The following is a 13,588-nucleotide window of genomic DNA, read 5'->3' as shown; positions in this document are numbered from 1 at the left end:
CTCTCTGCCACACTTGTAGCAGGGTCCCTTAGGCTTTTGAGGTGCTCCTTGAGCTCCTCTCTATTGGTAAGCATGCCTCTGCCCGCCCATGCCTCCGTTGGCTATGAGCAACAGTGTTCGTTTATCCAAGTTGGATCTTCCTTCTCCTACAGCCTGGGCAGCTGTTGGTGGTCCCGTACTTCCAATCATGCTCTAAGGTTCTTGCATCTTAGGTTCTTCACGTGGATAATAGACAGGATTTGCTATATATCCTTTGGGATCTTTGTAATATGCATGCATGGGCACCAAAGCCTTCTCTTTTGGTTCGTTTACCGTTGGTGCATACCTTATGCCGACCGGTCTTGCTCCTAGTAGGGGTGGTTGTTGCCCCAATATTGGTTCTGGTCTTTCAACTCCTACAGGTCCTGGTAGGTTACCCGCTAGATACCTAGACATCGGTGGGATTTGCGGAGATGCTACTTGAGGTTGGGGAGCATAAGGTCGCTCTCTCACATATCCCTTTTTATAATAACATTCTCCGTCACATGGTTTGTCCATTCTTATTCAATTGCACACCACTTCGGCTGCTTAGCCTGAGGCTTGGCATACATATTTATTTATTTTAGCACTTCTTCCACCAGCTGCTCCTGGCTTACAGCTAAGTTCTCCTTTTTGTGCTGACTTAGTGGACTTGCTTCCACTTTGTTGTGAGGATGAATCGTCATCAAGATCTTTGAATTCACCCTCCTTGTAGACCGCACAATTGTCTACAAGGTAAAGAGCTTCCTTAGTTAACTCATTTAACGTTGTGCTCCTCTTCATATGTAAGTCCTTCTAGAGATCAGCGTTTCTCAGTCCTTGAATAAATATAAGCATAAGTCTGGACTGGGTTGGTAGCTCTTCATAGGGCAGAACTTCACATATCTCTTTAGTCGTAGGGTTGCCTTTTGCATAGATTCTCCTTCCTTCTGTTTGAATTTATGGATTTGTGAGACTATATTATGATCTATCCCCCTTTGTGATAATTCCTCAATAAACTCGTCAAAAACCTCCTCCATAGACTCAAAATCTCTACGCTCCACAGAATCAAACCAAGTGGATGCATCCTCTTTTAGGGTAAGTCCAAACCCTGCAAATTGAGTAGAAAAATCCAAAACTTCTTCAGCTCTAATTACATGCATGAAGGCTGCTACATGATCCCTAGGATCTCTGTTCCCAAATATTTCTTGTTTACCCATTTTTGCACCTAAGAAGGTCTAATTCTATGATGGTCTACAAATCTCATCATTGGTTCTCCTCGTCCTCCTCGATATGCCTCTTCTGGCCTTCGGTAGTGGGAGGGTTCCTCCCTAGAGGTGCTCCTAAGCCATAATTTCTGACGGTTCTTGCAAGAGGTGGTTCATCTCTCCGAACTCGTTCTCTTTGTTCTCGTTCTATGGGTTGTCTTCCGGGTTCTGCCGACTCTTGAGTTTTTGGCTTACTCTCGCCTTGGTAATGTGAATGGAGTGGTGGTTCTTGTAAATCTCTTAGCCCCAGTGCCGCTGGATAACCACCTCTATTTAAGTTTTGTTCAGATGTTGCATTTTGTTGAATCCATGCCTGCAATGATGGTTGGGTTACCTGCTGCTGTTCTGATAGTTGAAAGTCTACTGCCGGTTGGAATGTGATGTTGCGTCGAACTCTTTTAAAAATGGATTTGTAGACTTGCTAGGCGTATAGGTGGACCTTGGTACCTCTTCAGGAGCATATGTTGATGTTTCTGGAATGGTTGCCTTATCTACCTCCTCTGGCAGAATTCGTTTGTATTCTCGCCCGTACTTGTCAACAAAAATGATATCCTTACCCATGACAATTTCATAGGAGAACAAGTAAAGAACCTTGTCATCGCTCAATTCATTTGGGTAGGGTTCTATGCATCGAAAATAAGAGACTACTCCCTCGCTCTCATGCTTGTAAATTCCCACATTCCCATTATAGGTAGAGACTCTAGTTGTTTTTTTATATACATAAAATGAGCTCCAGGTCGATCAATTTTAGGAGGCGGGTCTTGAGTTTCTGAGACACCATTTTTCCTTTTGCCACATTATCTCCATACCTGTTGTAATCCTGAGGGTTCCTAACTATCAGATAGTGGTTCCCCTTTTCATCTCGGAATCTATCTCCATCATCATAGACTTGAATTATCTCCAGTCTCTGAGAAGGCCATTCCTCTATACAAATACACACTTGCGTCCCCAATAGTCAGAATAAACTAGGGCTCCCCGAGATTTTGTTCCTTCTAAGAAGATTATAGTGAACTTGGCCTTGTTCAAAGGGTTCTGGGGGGTACTTCCTCCTAGCATTTGTCCTTCATCGATAAAGCCTCTTGGCTGTTGACTACCCATCATGAAGAAGGACTTGTATGATGAAGTGTCAGTGTCACTACCTTCCTCAACGATTGGCCTGAGTTACACTCTCCTCAGTGGATACTAAGCTACCCTGATCATATGCCACTTTTTGGTCTCTTGAAATGTGTCTTCCTGATCTTAAATTCATCAAACTTAGCAATGCGTTTATCACACATCCAACCACTCACCTAGCAAAGGATCAGTTTCTACACAACTTCTTGCTTTGCAGCCGAATATAACTGTACAATCGTTTAGTTTCGGCAATCGAATCAAAGAATTTAACCGCTAGAGGTGGTCTTATTAATGATTGGTATAACTGGAGTGTTAGTCCCAACCACTACTGTACTCTATACACTTCTGATGTTCTTGATTAGGTCCACTAATCTTGAACTATACACCACCTACATGTTTGTCAGTCTAGAGGTAGCGTCTTAATTCTCATCTTTGCTCCGTAAATAGGTCAAACAAAGTCCAATTTCACTTCTGAAAGAAGTTCTAGAACCCTTAAGTCAATTAAAACCTCCTTATATATCCACAGTTTAATATTGTCCTAAAAATGACCCTGTAGACATCTTACGCGTAGGATGTCTTTTTTGCTCTGTTTCAGATAAAATTTGCAAGGTAGATTTCCTTGATGTGCTGAGCTCAGAGTTGTTCTCTCTTTTTGGTTTGGACACCTATAAGCTGGTCAACTGATCAGAAATCTGTTCCAGAAGCCTAATGTCCTTTTGGATGAATTCACCAGTCAAATCAACTCCAAATTGGACCAAACTTGACTAGGAGGTTTGTCCAAGGCTATATCAGATCCTGGTATGTCTCAAATATAATTTTGGCCTTGTAATCATGCCTTAGACATACTACGCATAGGATGTCTTTTGCATCATAATTTAACCCCACTTGACCCACAACTTTTCCTTGATGTGCTATGCTCCCTGGTGTGTTTAGATTTGTGTTTGAATGTCAAAAGACCCCAAACTTAGCTATTCTGGCCTTTTTTTTTGGGTCAAAAATGCTAAAGTCTGCTTAAACCCCAATTTTCTCACCCAATTGAGATGAAACCTTTCACATGCACTCAATAAATCATGTAGATCATGCACATGAAGACATCCTATGGTCTTGGTCTCAAAATTATGCCTTGGCACAATTTGGGTAGGATGTCTGGCAATTCCTGTCTTTTGGCCACAATCTGTTAAGATATAGTCAACGCGTAGGATGTCTACTGTCTTAGAATTTAATTTTTCTCTGCCTGTGGGCTTCCCTATGCTATGTAGATCTCTCAGCAATATACAGAAACTTTTGGACTTCAATTCAACTTCTAAACACAATTCACCGTCTTTTATAGTTCTTCGATGAGCCTAACAGCAAATATAACATGCATGACGTGCTCCAGATCATAAATCATGATGTCCTACTTACCCTACTCCTACTCATCATGTGAGATGGTGATTTTGGTGTCTCGGTTGCTTCATGGCCTCCCACAGACTCTCAAGCTATCTTATCACCGCATCTACCACTCCAAATCCTACTCTCCACTCCACAACCTAACTCCTATCTAACACTACCTAAGACGGACGATCCAGGCCAGCCATATGCTCCCTAGACTCCTCCTAGGACCTAGAGAGTCCAACACACCCTCTGATCCTATCTAAATGTAAAATAAGACTCTGGCCAGTCAGAGAATCCCTATCCTTAAGAACTATCCTTAGTCACCTACCTAGAGTTTTCATCCCCGGCAGCAGCGCCAATGCCGGCAGATACGCCACGACGGACGTCAGCACAGCGAGAACTCACATAACAAGAATTGTCAGCTAAGGACAAAGCTTAACTCGCAGACGCGTGGAAGCAAGCATAGGGTGTCAACCTACACTGGACCGACTATTGACTACTTCCTACAGAGGTCTCTACTCAATGTCTAAGTTACAGCCTATTATAGTGCACGTGAGGAGATTTCCTACAACCTTCCATGAGCCAAATACCCATTAGACGCTCTCGAAATGCTACAAAACTTGAGGGATATCCTATTAATACCAATAAGCCACTCTCTCTAAGGTCCGTGACCCAAAATCCTACCCAAAAACACCCGATGCAGATTCACGTAGGATGTCTGACAGGTTTTTGCAGGTCGACGTTTCTGAAAACTAAGGTGCCTAATGTGTAGCTCTACTCAATACGAACGCGTGAATATGCTGAAATGCGAAAACAGACATCGTTTGCTTATCAAATCCCTAGAAATAGCTCACAGGTCAATCTCGCGAAGCCGGGTCGTACATGCGCAATGTGGGTATTGACGCGTAGCTCTCTCCGGGGGCAGCACGTGGCACTTCTCCGTACTCGATTCCGACCACCAGTGTGTGTGTAGCGTCAAGATAAGCTCTCACTCTCTCTCATACACAAAATACGCTTCTCAAAGACACTTCATAGAATGAACAAGGGTCCTCCTCATTAAGGTTAAAATTTGGCATATATACCTTCGAAATACAAAATCTCGTGTTCCAAAGTCTAATGGCAAAAAATAATATACAAAATTGAAAACTTCTGCAAGCCCCAAGTATTTACAAGTGAAATTACAAGTTTAAATCAGAGAATGACTACATAGGATTTCCTTCTTTTCTCATTTCGTCAGGCTTTAGTTGAGTGTGGCCGCCAGTCTTCAGCTAACACATCCCTTCTTTGGATGAGTTTTTGATGCCCTACGGGTACAAACTCTATTCTAAATTAATCCTCTAATTTCTACCTATATGCTAGTCCTCTAGATAGAGAAGGCACTAGGTGCTTTTGGTGAGAAATCATCCTTCTGTTTTAGTACTTTGTGCTAAAGGACTTAAAGGCTCTAGCAAGAGGAATCAAATCTTCCAGACCCAATAACTACTTACATGAAAGGTTGTATGATTTTGTATCTGTTTGTTCATCCAAAAAAAGCAGGGTCATGAGAACTAGGCCTAGTGGACCTATTTGTTAATACCTAGTAAAAGTCCACCCACTAGTCTCCAAAAAAATTGGGGTGCAGATTGAGTCCACAACCTCTCACTCACCGTTTTTGGAGTTATGAGTTGATGTGCAAAAGAAGTTGAATTCCATATACACAATAAATGTGAATCTAGATCGCTACTAACCAAAGCTTGATCAATCGAGATGATTACTGTCTCATGGGACTAGTACCAAGAACATAATCATACTTGATTGATCTCACAAATTATTAAAGAAAGTAAATACTGATAGGACTAATTAATCCCAATGGATTGGGTAGAGGGTTAATTTGACTAGCATTATGATATCTAATAGAGTGGTCAAAGAGATAACTCAAAAAGATTAAAACGAACTAGAATGTGCACAATGATGGCTCCTTAAGTAAGAGCGGCTAGAGCATCAAAAGGGGTAGTACAACCATGTGAGGGTATCAAGAAGCTCCTAATTCAGCCCCTACAAAGGGAGGTCAACCCGCCAAGCTAGGAGAGTCCTTTGGTCTCTTGCTCAATTCATTTGACTCCATCTACAACTCATGAAGACCTTATGGAAGTCACATGGCTAGGTGTCATACAAGCTCTGACTGGACAAGAGAAGATGCACACCATGAGCTGGTGCATGTGACAAAGACCATGCCCAACATTCCCGTTTTTGGATATGTGCATATTCTCATGATTCACCTCTTCTCTGTGAGCAAAACCTTAGGATTATCAAAATATATTATGCCACTAGAAAGGATTCTATTACTAGTTGCTATCCAAAACGTATCCCAACTCTCAAACAATGTAGTCAACAAAAGCATAAATTTCCAGAAGTCATTTAGATGAACCTTTTGAGCAGTCAATCGGCTACAAATCTCATTGAAATCATTCAAATGATACAAAAAGAGTAGTCCATTTTCTCTTATGATGTTCGACTAGCTTTTTAAGCCAATAAACTTAAGAAGCACAACTCTTATTCTCGTACAGATTGCATGATGTTTTACATGACCGATAAGCACCACCTCTTCAGTCTTCTACACTAAAGTTGATAGATCTTGACAAAGCTAGCCTGATGTGGTAGATCTGTAAATCTCACTAAGCATCCCAATATTCTTGGGACATGTCCTTTGGCTTCATGGCTTCACGCATTAATTTGCTTCTTTTGCACCTAGATGCCCCAAAACTGTTTCTTACAATAAGGGAAGTTAAATTATTGTTGAACTTCTCAAAAATTATTGCTAAACTTCTCGATAATGAATATTCTCCATAGAAAAAGAAGCCATGTCTATAAGTCGACAAGAGATACATTATCTCGGGAAAAATTGAGAGAATTTGGCAGTAATTTTTGGCAAATGATTAGCCAAAACAATAAGACAAAATGCATGAAGACAAGTATCAAATCTGATAGACTCTCCTTTAAGTTTAGAGCAAAATTATCAAAAGACAACTATCATAAATAAATCAAAATGCCATAAAAACACCATAGATTGGGCATGCACTCATAAAGTGACTCAAAATTGAGCAGCTAAAGAGTACCTAAACTTGTCTATACATACTCTATGGCAAGGTTTCGATAAGGAGATCTTCGACAACCTAATCCACCTCACACAAGGTAACTGGGTCCCCTCTGCTCGGCTTTAGAACACCTTACCACAACCCTCCAAAAGGTTACGTAGACCAAGTCAAGACAAACTACCAAGAAATATCATGCAAGCACACCTAGGTAGAATTAGCACATATATGTAGGTATCAACTAGTCAAAGATAGCATCATACGCATAAGCAAGCGTCATACGCATAAGCAAGCGTCAAAACAATGCATGGAGTAGAGCTTAGTAAAAATTTGCATCAATTGACAATGTGATCACAATATAAAAGAGTGCATCAAATGCACATAAAAGTGTGTCAAATGCCGTATGGATATCATGTACATCACCGCACCAACTTTTTCATAAAACAAGATGCCAAAGAGCATAAAGCCTACAAAACCACCTCAATGTATAGGCTTATAGAGCAACGAGCAAACACAACCAAGAGCACAAAGCACCACGACTTAAACGATATCAAACCACAATAATCTTTGGCATCAACCAACACATATATAAGTATCAAGAGAGCAACAATGTCTTCAGATTAGCAACCAAGAGAATCACCACTCTCAAAATGTTTAAGATGTACATATTTACTTTGACATGCTCTCGATGTGTGTGCATTTGAGAGAAACTCTGCGCTTTATCTAGAGATAACTCGAAATCCATCAAAAATTTGAGAGAACATTTTTATGCAAAGTTGCAAGCTACATTCTACATCCCAGTATTAAGGCGAATCTAGACAGATGCCCACTTACGCAGTCCAGGTCTTGCGAAAAAAAAACAAAGCAACACAACCCCGATCTGCGGAGTTGCTCGCGCATGTTTCTGTTCAGTCCCTTATGCGATGCAGGTTTCGATCGCAGGTCCTTCGCCATGGACTCTCTCTCTCTCTCTCTCTCTCTCTCTCTCTCTCTCTCTCTCAATTCAACTCCTCTTCAAATACTCCTATTTCTGTAACTCAACGGTGCTTGCAGCACGACTAGAGAAGGAAGCCATGGCGGAAGCATGGAAGACAGTGTTGTGCGCACACACTAGAGTATGTTCATAAGCATGAAACAGAGTTATGCTTTAGATAATTTCAACACTAGGCCACGGGTACTAGTTTTGTGAGACAAACCTAAATGCACACCCTGCTGTGTTGTTGCCTGCATGGTGCCTCCAACACCAAGGAACATGACACGATGAGCAAAAGAGAGAGACAGTGCGAGAATTGAACGACATGGCCCTCACAATGGTTACTTCCTCAATCTCTAGCGAGGACACCTGCACGCATTCGCCATGGCCTCTCTGCACCTGCACTTGAATGTCACATCTCCCCTCTCACTTCCGCTTCGTGCCTCTCTGTCGTGCGTCACCTTTGTCCCTAGCAACCTGCCCACTCTATCCTATAGGTGCATCTCAACTTGCACGTCTGTCCTCCACCTGCGACCCAATGCCGCCGAAAAAATATGCACTTGATAGATGCACAACAGGAGCTTTCTCTCTCTCTATCTCTCTCTCCACCCACATGTCGTCTCCTCCCTTTTTTTGCTCCAAGGCATAGGAGGATCTTTCGAGATTCTCCTTAATAAACCCCACTTTCAAAATTGGGGAGACCTACTCACAATGAGATATGGCAATTGCAAAAAGAAATGAAACCTACAAATATGCACTTGAAATCTACAAATGTTCAACGTAGAATATTTATGGCATTAATTTTTTTTTTGTTTGTGTGGCAATGTAGTAAATCACAACTTAACAGATGAGATTTTAATCAGAAACCTCAAAGTCACTTTCTACAAGGAGAACTTTTTTTTTGGGCAAAGCAAACCTGCAATTTCTCGCAGCTCAATGTTGTAAATGTCGAAATCGCTCTCCTCTTTTCCAATGCTTGAGCTAATGTAGCTTTGATATCACTTGTATGATGTATGTGACCAACGATTTTGAAAAAATCGAGAATCTAGCAATATCCTATCGCAAGCTTTGAGTGAAAGTAAAGGAGAGCCATGGCGGCGAAAACAGATCGTGGGCTAAGGAGGCATGCACGAAGGAGAGCCATGCAACGACGAAAACAGATCGTGGGCTAAGGAGGCATGCACGAAGGAGAGCCATGCAACGACGAAAACAGGTTGCGGGCTGAGGATGCATACTGAGGATGTCACAATGCTGCCAGCTCGCTTGACGACACTGCGAGAGGTTGGCGAATACGAACGTCATCAGGCGTGCAAGCAATGTTTTTTTTAAAGCTTATAGATCTAGATATCTGCAACATCACATGTTAGCTCAAGCGGATACATGAGTTACTATGCAAGCGTTTAGATCTGAGTTCGACTCCTATCTCTATTCATTTTCGAAATGCTCACGTTAGAATCAGAATGTAGGCTAAGGATAGAGTCAGAAGGTGAGATGGAATCTCAGAAAGTAATGCATGAAATATGAGACGAGATGGAGTGCAAGCAAGAGTGAGAGAGAAAATGAAAAAGAAAACACCACAGAATTGGGATGGAACATTAGCAACAAGCTTAGCTCCTTGTTGCATGTATGTATTTATAAAGAATAAGTGAGTATTTAGCGATCGGCCACGTCCACCTGTTGACACAACGACCTTTACCCAACTATTGGAACAGCCTTAAGAGACCACAAATGTATATGTGGCAAATGACCTTGCGTATCGATACGCAAGAACAATGTAACAACCAAACTTCAAAGAAGTAATGAAGATTGAAGATGTTATGAATCTTGAACTCGAGACGTGTAGGAGCAATCCCATGAGGCCTGAAAAAGATCTATCCAACGAGTTTTGAACTCGAGACGTACTGCTGAATGGCCACCTGGGTAGAGAGGCAGGTGTGTGCAGGGACGCAGCTGATGGCGTGGAAGGCCGTGAGGACCATGTGGTAAAGCGTGGCATCAGAGAGCAAGCCACGTCAGCAGCACTTTTCTTCACGCCTACAAAGGATGCACGCTTTTCCAACCGATCTTTCATCTTGGTACGTATACAGATACTGTGTGTGTGTGTGTGTGAGAGAGAGAGAGAGAGAGCGCACAAAGGGAGATTCATTATTCTACAGTAGGGAACTTGGAAGTAGGGATCAAGAGCGTGTGTGTGTGCAGAGAGAAGAGTGAGATGGCAGCTCTCTTATCTGGGATAGCTGCCCACAAGCAGGCGGCAAGTGGAATAGCCTCCTCTCCCATTCTGAGAGAGAGACACCCGAAGCTACGAATGAGGGTCTCCCCTTGCAGAGCTTCACTGGGAAGCTCACAACATCTTGAGCATGATCTGTATGAGCTGCTTGGCGTGGAGAGAAACGCAAGCCTGCTTGAAATTCGACGGTCGTATCGCTGGCTTCAGAAGAAGTGCCACCCCGACATAGCAGGCCTTGTAGGTCATGACATGTCCATCCTCCTCAACCAGGCATACACGACCCTCGCCGATCCACAAAAGAGAGCAGCATATGATCAAGTAAGCAAAAGTGGATGTATAGACACGTTCAAACTTTTGTGCATATTAGGAATGCACATTCTACACAGATGCATGTGTAATAATGACATAATAATAGGATGTCATGTCATCTATAGCATCGGACAGTGGAGCACGTATCGCATGCACAGATAGGTGCATAGAGCACACCGTGGATGCAGTGTTCGAGGATGTAGTCTACTTGGGGTTTTAGGAGGCTATGTGTACTTCGAACAATTCCTATTCTTTGTGATATTGTGACAAACACATGCACATGACCCATGCCTGGCTTTGGGTTATCTGGCTCTTTCTTGTTGCAAGTATTCTGTTATGCTCATATTCACCGAGGACCCTATCTATGCCTTCATTGGCAGAAGCATTTGGAGCATTTAAAGCTATGTTTTGTGTAGTGCAGAGAATCCCAATTAAGCCTGAGCCCTCTGAACATTGCATTCTTTTTTGTGCAGTCCCTTGCGGATTCATCGGAATTGTGGGGTTATACTGGCTGCCCGCTCTACTCGAAGTGGTTTGGGCCTCCTGAGGAGAAAAGAGCTGTATTTGTTGATGAAAGCCGCTGCGTGGGCTGCTTAAAGTGCGCCCTTATTGCACCCAAGACATTTGCCATCGAGAACAGATTTGGGCGAGCAAGGGCAGTTGGCCAATGGGCCGACTCACATCCTGTCATTGAGGATGCTATCAAAGCTTGCCCTGTTGATTGCATCATGTAAAACCCGAAGCTCCCCCTTGCAAAAAATTTGTTCAAACACTTCTATTACATTAATGATGATGAGTCTTCTCCTGTCCTGTTTCCCTCTCTCAGGTGGGTTGATAGAAGCCAATTAGCTGCATTTGAATTTGTCATGTCGAAAGAACCTCGTGTGCCAGTTGGTGTTGATGCCCACACCAATGGCGGAGTGCGGTCTTCTGGCGTCTTTAAAGGTGTCGAAAGACTTATGGAGAAGCTGAGACAGAAGGAGAAGAGCCAAAATGCTTCTGCTATGGTAAGCTGCAAGGAATCATCCTTTGGTGGTTGTGTCTGTATGGGTTTGTTCTCTCTTGCGGTTAAAAAGTGGCTATTTTCAGGAAACTCCTGCTCAAAGGAAGGCTCGTCTTGAGGCAATGGAAGGAGTGCACGCTCGATCAGGAAGATGGTGGTATTACTTTGTAGGTAATCCAAATGTTCATCAAACGTCGTATCCGAGTGCCAACCGTGGTGCGCATGGTGCAATTGTACCTCTAAGTTTCTACAAAGGGGCAGATTCAGGCTCTGACGGAAACCAGGGTGGAGGTAATAAAGAGGGGTTCGAATTTGAGGGTGACCTGCACCGTCTGTTTGAAGCTTCGAAAAAGCGTAGGCAGGGACAAGCTGCAGCAGCATCACCTGGTGGGGATGCTTTTGATGATGAGTACTGGGTGCCACTCTCAAGGACGGAGGGTTCGGTAGCATGTTCGGTCAAGAATGAGCCAGCAATGACAAGAAAGGGTGTAAAAGGAAAGAGACCAACAAATGGTACCGTCTTTGAAAGGAATCTAAGTGGGTGGCTGCATCATGTGGTATCAGGCGGGCCCGTCTTGACAGCAGCTCTTGCGGCTTGGTTTGTTGGAGTCACGGGTGCGCCCGGCACGGCTTTATCGAGCAGTGAGATGGGGATGAGCCCAGTTCCAGTCGATTGGATGCAGAGTGTGGAGATGCAGATTATTTCTGTTTCTGCGATATGGTATTTGATCGGAGCAGCTGTGGCCAATGCTTCTCTTCTAGTGATCAATTCGCTTGAGGGGAAAAGTAATCAGAGTCGCTCCCATTAGCTATTGGGTTTCGGAATTAGAGGAAATGCAGCGACATGAAGACAATGTTGTTCATGTGGTGGCATTGTGGATAGCTCGCAAGAGCGAGCACGGAGTATTTATCGAGGTTCAGCCGCAACTTTTTTTTGTAGATATTGTGGTTGCCTCATTCTTTGGAGTGGCATTTAGCTCTCCCCCATGACTCTCTGTAATTAAAACCTGTATAGTTAGCATTATTGTACCCAGAGTAGTATTATTGCTGCAAATGTTCAATATTATGATTGATTTGAAGGAAAGGTCATTGTTCAAATAGCCATGGTGATTCTTGGTACTTGTTGAAAACAATTGTGACCAGGGTTAAGGAGAAGTCCAGTGCTATGTAAGGTTTACTACACAATCAACAGTGTATTGGATTAATGAGAAGTGCGAGTTGTGCTTTTGAGACGTGGTACACCTGGGTGAATCAGTCAGGTGCCAAGAGACGGGCAAAGAGATCACTTCAGGAGACTATGTAACCCTTTGAAGAGGGGCTACATACTAAGTGTTTGCATTTCCATGTTCTATAGGATATAGGATAGTGAATGGTTTCTAGGGAGATAAGGGTAGCTAGCTGCCTCTCAGGTACATTATCTAGGCTTGATGCCTTGAGGAAGCTCGTCCCTTGTACATGTAAGAGGGAAATGCTCATTCTTGCAGGGGGAAAGATGGCATCCAATGGTGTGTCTCTCTTCTCCTCTCCTCTTCTCTCACCTCTTCCCTCTCCGTACATGTGTAACACTCTTCTTTAAGAGGTGTACCTGTACTCTCTCTCTCTCTCTCTCTCTCTCTCTCTCTCTCTCTCTCTCTCTCGCTCGCTCGCTAAGAGGTGTGTGGGTGGGTGTCTGTGTGTGCTAATAAAAAGAGGAAAATGGTATCACCTTTCTATCATCCAAGAGTGGTAGTTTGGTTACACCATTTACCTCTTGAATAATTGGTCTTGAGTTCAACTCCTCGTCGGCTAGATCTTTAAGGTCTCTTGGGATAGTTTCCTACGACGTTAAAACTCTCTTCTTCTTCTTCTTCTTTCTGTCCATTTCGTGTTGGATGTGTGATTTTAAAAACTCTTTATCTGTGAATTTTTGACAAACAAAATACACCCTTTTTTAATTTAGTTTGTAATTTTTTTTGGATCCATATCACCGTATTTTTTGTTGTGTGAAAAGGTGAGAATTAATGACAATTAATAATCCCTTCTGTTGCACTCACACGACAATCACATAATATAAGTGACCTCAACTCTGTAGTGGTGGTATTAGGGTTGTGGCTTCACTCTGGCTATGCTGTAGCCATTGATATGGTGAACTTGATAAACACTCATTAAAGCTAATTGAAGTTCCATCTCCCCCTCCCCCCTCCCTGCCCGAAAAACAAATATTAAGGTTACGCCCTCTCCCATACAGAAAGTGTGTGCTTGATTCGTCTG

The 13,588-nt window shown here is 42.9% G+C and overlaps 2 protein-coding genes across 2 annotated transcripts; both read left to right on the top strand.

Moving 5' to 3' along the window:
- Positions 1-9,340: 9,340 nt before the first annotated feature.
- Positions 9,341-9,955, top strand: LOC147423714 (uncharacterized). The gene is made up of 2 exons (XM_086502053.1): positions 9,341-9,441; positions 9,721-9,955. The coding sequence occupies exons 1-2, from the start codon at positions 9,356-9,358 to the stop codon at positions 9,953-9,955; spliced, it is 321 nt and encodes a 106-aa protein (XP_086358179.1). The 5' UTR covers positions 9,341-9,355.
- On the top strand, positions 9,892-12,422 carry LOC147423713 (DNAJ heat shock N-terminal domain-containing protein). Its single transcript, XM_086502052.1, has 4 exons — positions 9,892-10,344; positions 10,809-11,065; positions 11,162-11,342; positions 11,425-12,422. Exons 1-4 carry the CDS (start codon positions 10,009-10,011, stop codon positions 12,145-12,147), a joined length of 1,497 nt encoding a protein of 498 aa, XP_086358178.1. The 5' UTR covers positions 9,892-10,008; the 3' UTR covers positions 12,148-12,422.
- Positions 12,423-13,588: the final 1,166 nt, after the last annotated feature.

Source organism: Adiantum capillus-veneris, chromosome 26 (assembly GCF_014529385.1).
Source record: "Adiantum capillus-veneris isolate H3 chromosome 26, ASM1452938v2, whole genome shotgun sequence".
In the NCBI taxonomy this organism is placed as follows: Eukaryota; Viridiplantae; Streptophyta; class Polypodiopsida; order Polypodiales; family Pteridaceae; genus Adiantum; species Adiantum capillus-veneris.
This window is presented reverse-complemented; position numbering and strand designations above follow the sequence as displayed.

Bases quoted from the DNA above. Each gene is read 5' to 3' on its own strand.
- LOC147423713 (XM_086502052.1), top strand. From the start codon at position 10,009: ATGGCAGCTCTCTTATCTGGGATAGCTGCCCACAAGCAGGCGGCAAGT. The intron at 10,345-10,808 runs GTAAGCAAAAGT...TTTTTTGTGCAG, and splicing joins AGAGAGCAGCATATGATCAA to TCCCTTGCGGATTCATCGGA. The intron at 11,343-11,424 runs GTAAGCTGCAAG...GGCTATTTTCAG, and splicing joins GCCAAAATGCTTCTGCTATG to GAAACTCCTGCTCAAAGGAA.
- LOC147423714 (XM_086502053.1), top strand. From the start codon at position 9,356: ATGAAAAAGAAAACACCACAGAATTGGGATGGAACATTAGCAACAAGC. The intron at 9,442-9,720 runs GTGAGTATTTAG...CCACCTGGGTAG, and splicing joins TATGTATTTATAAAGAATAA to AGAGGCAGGTGTGTGCAGGG.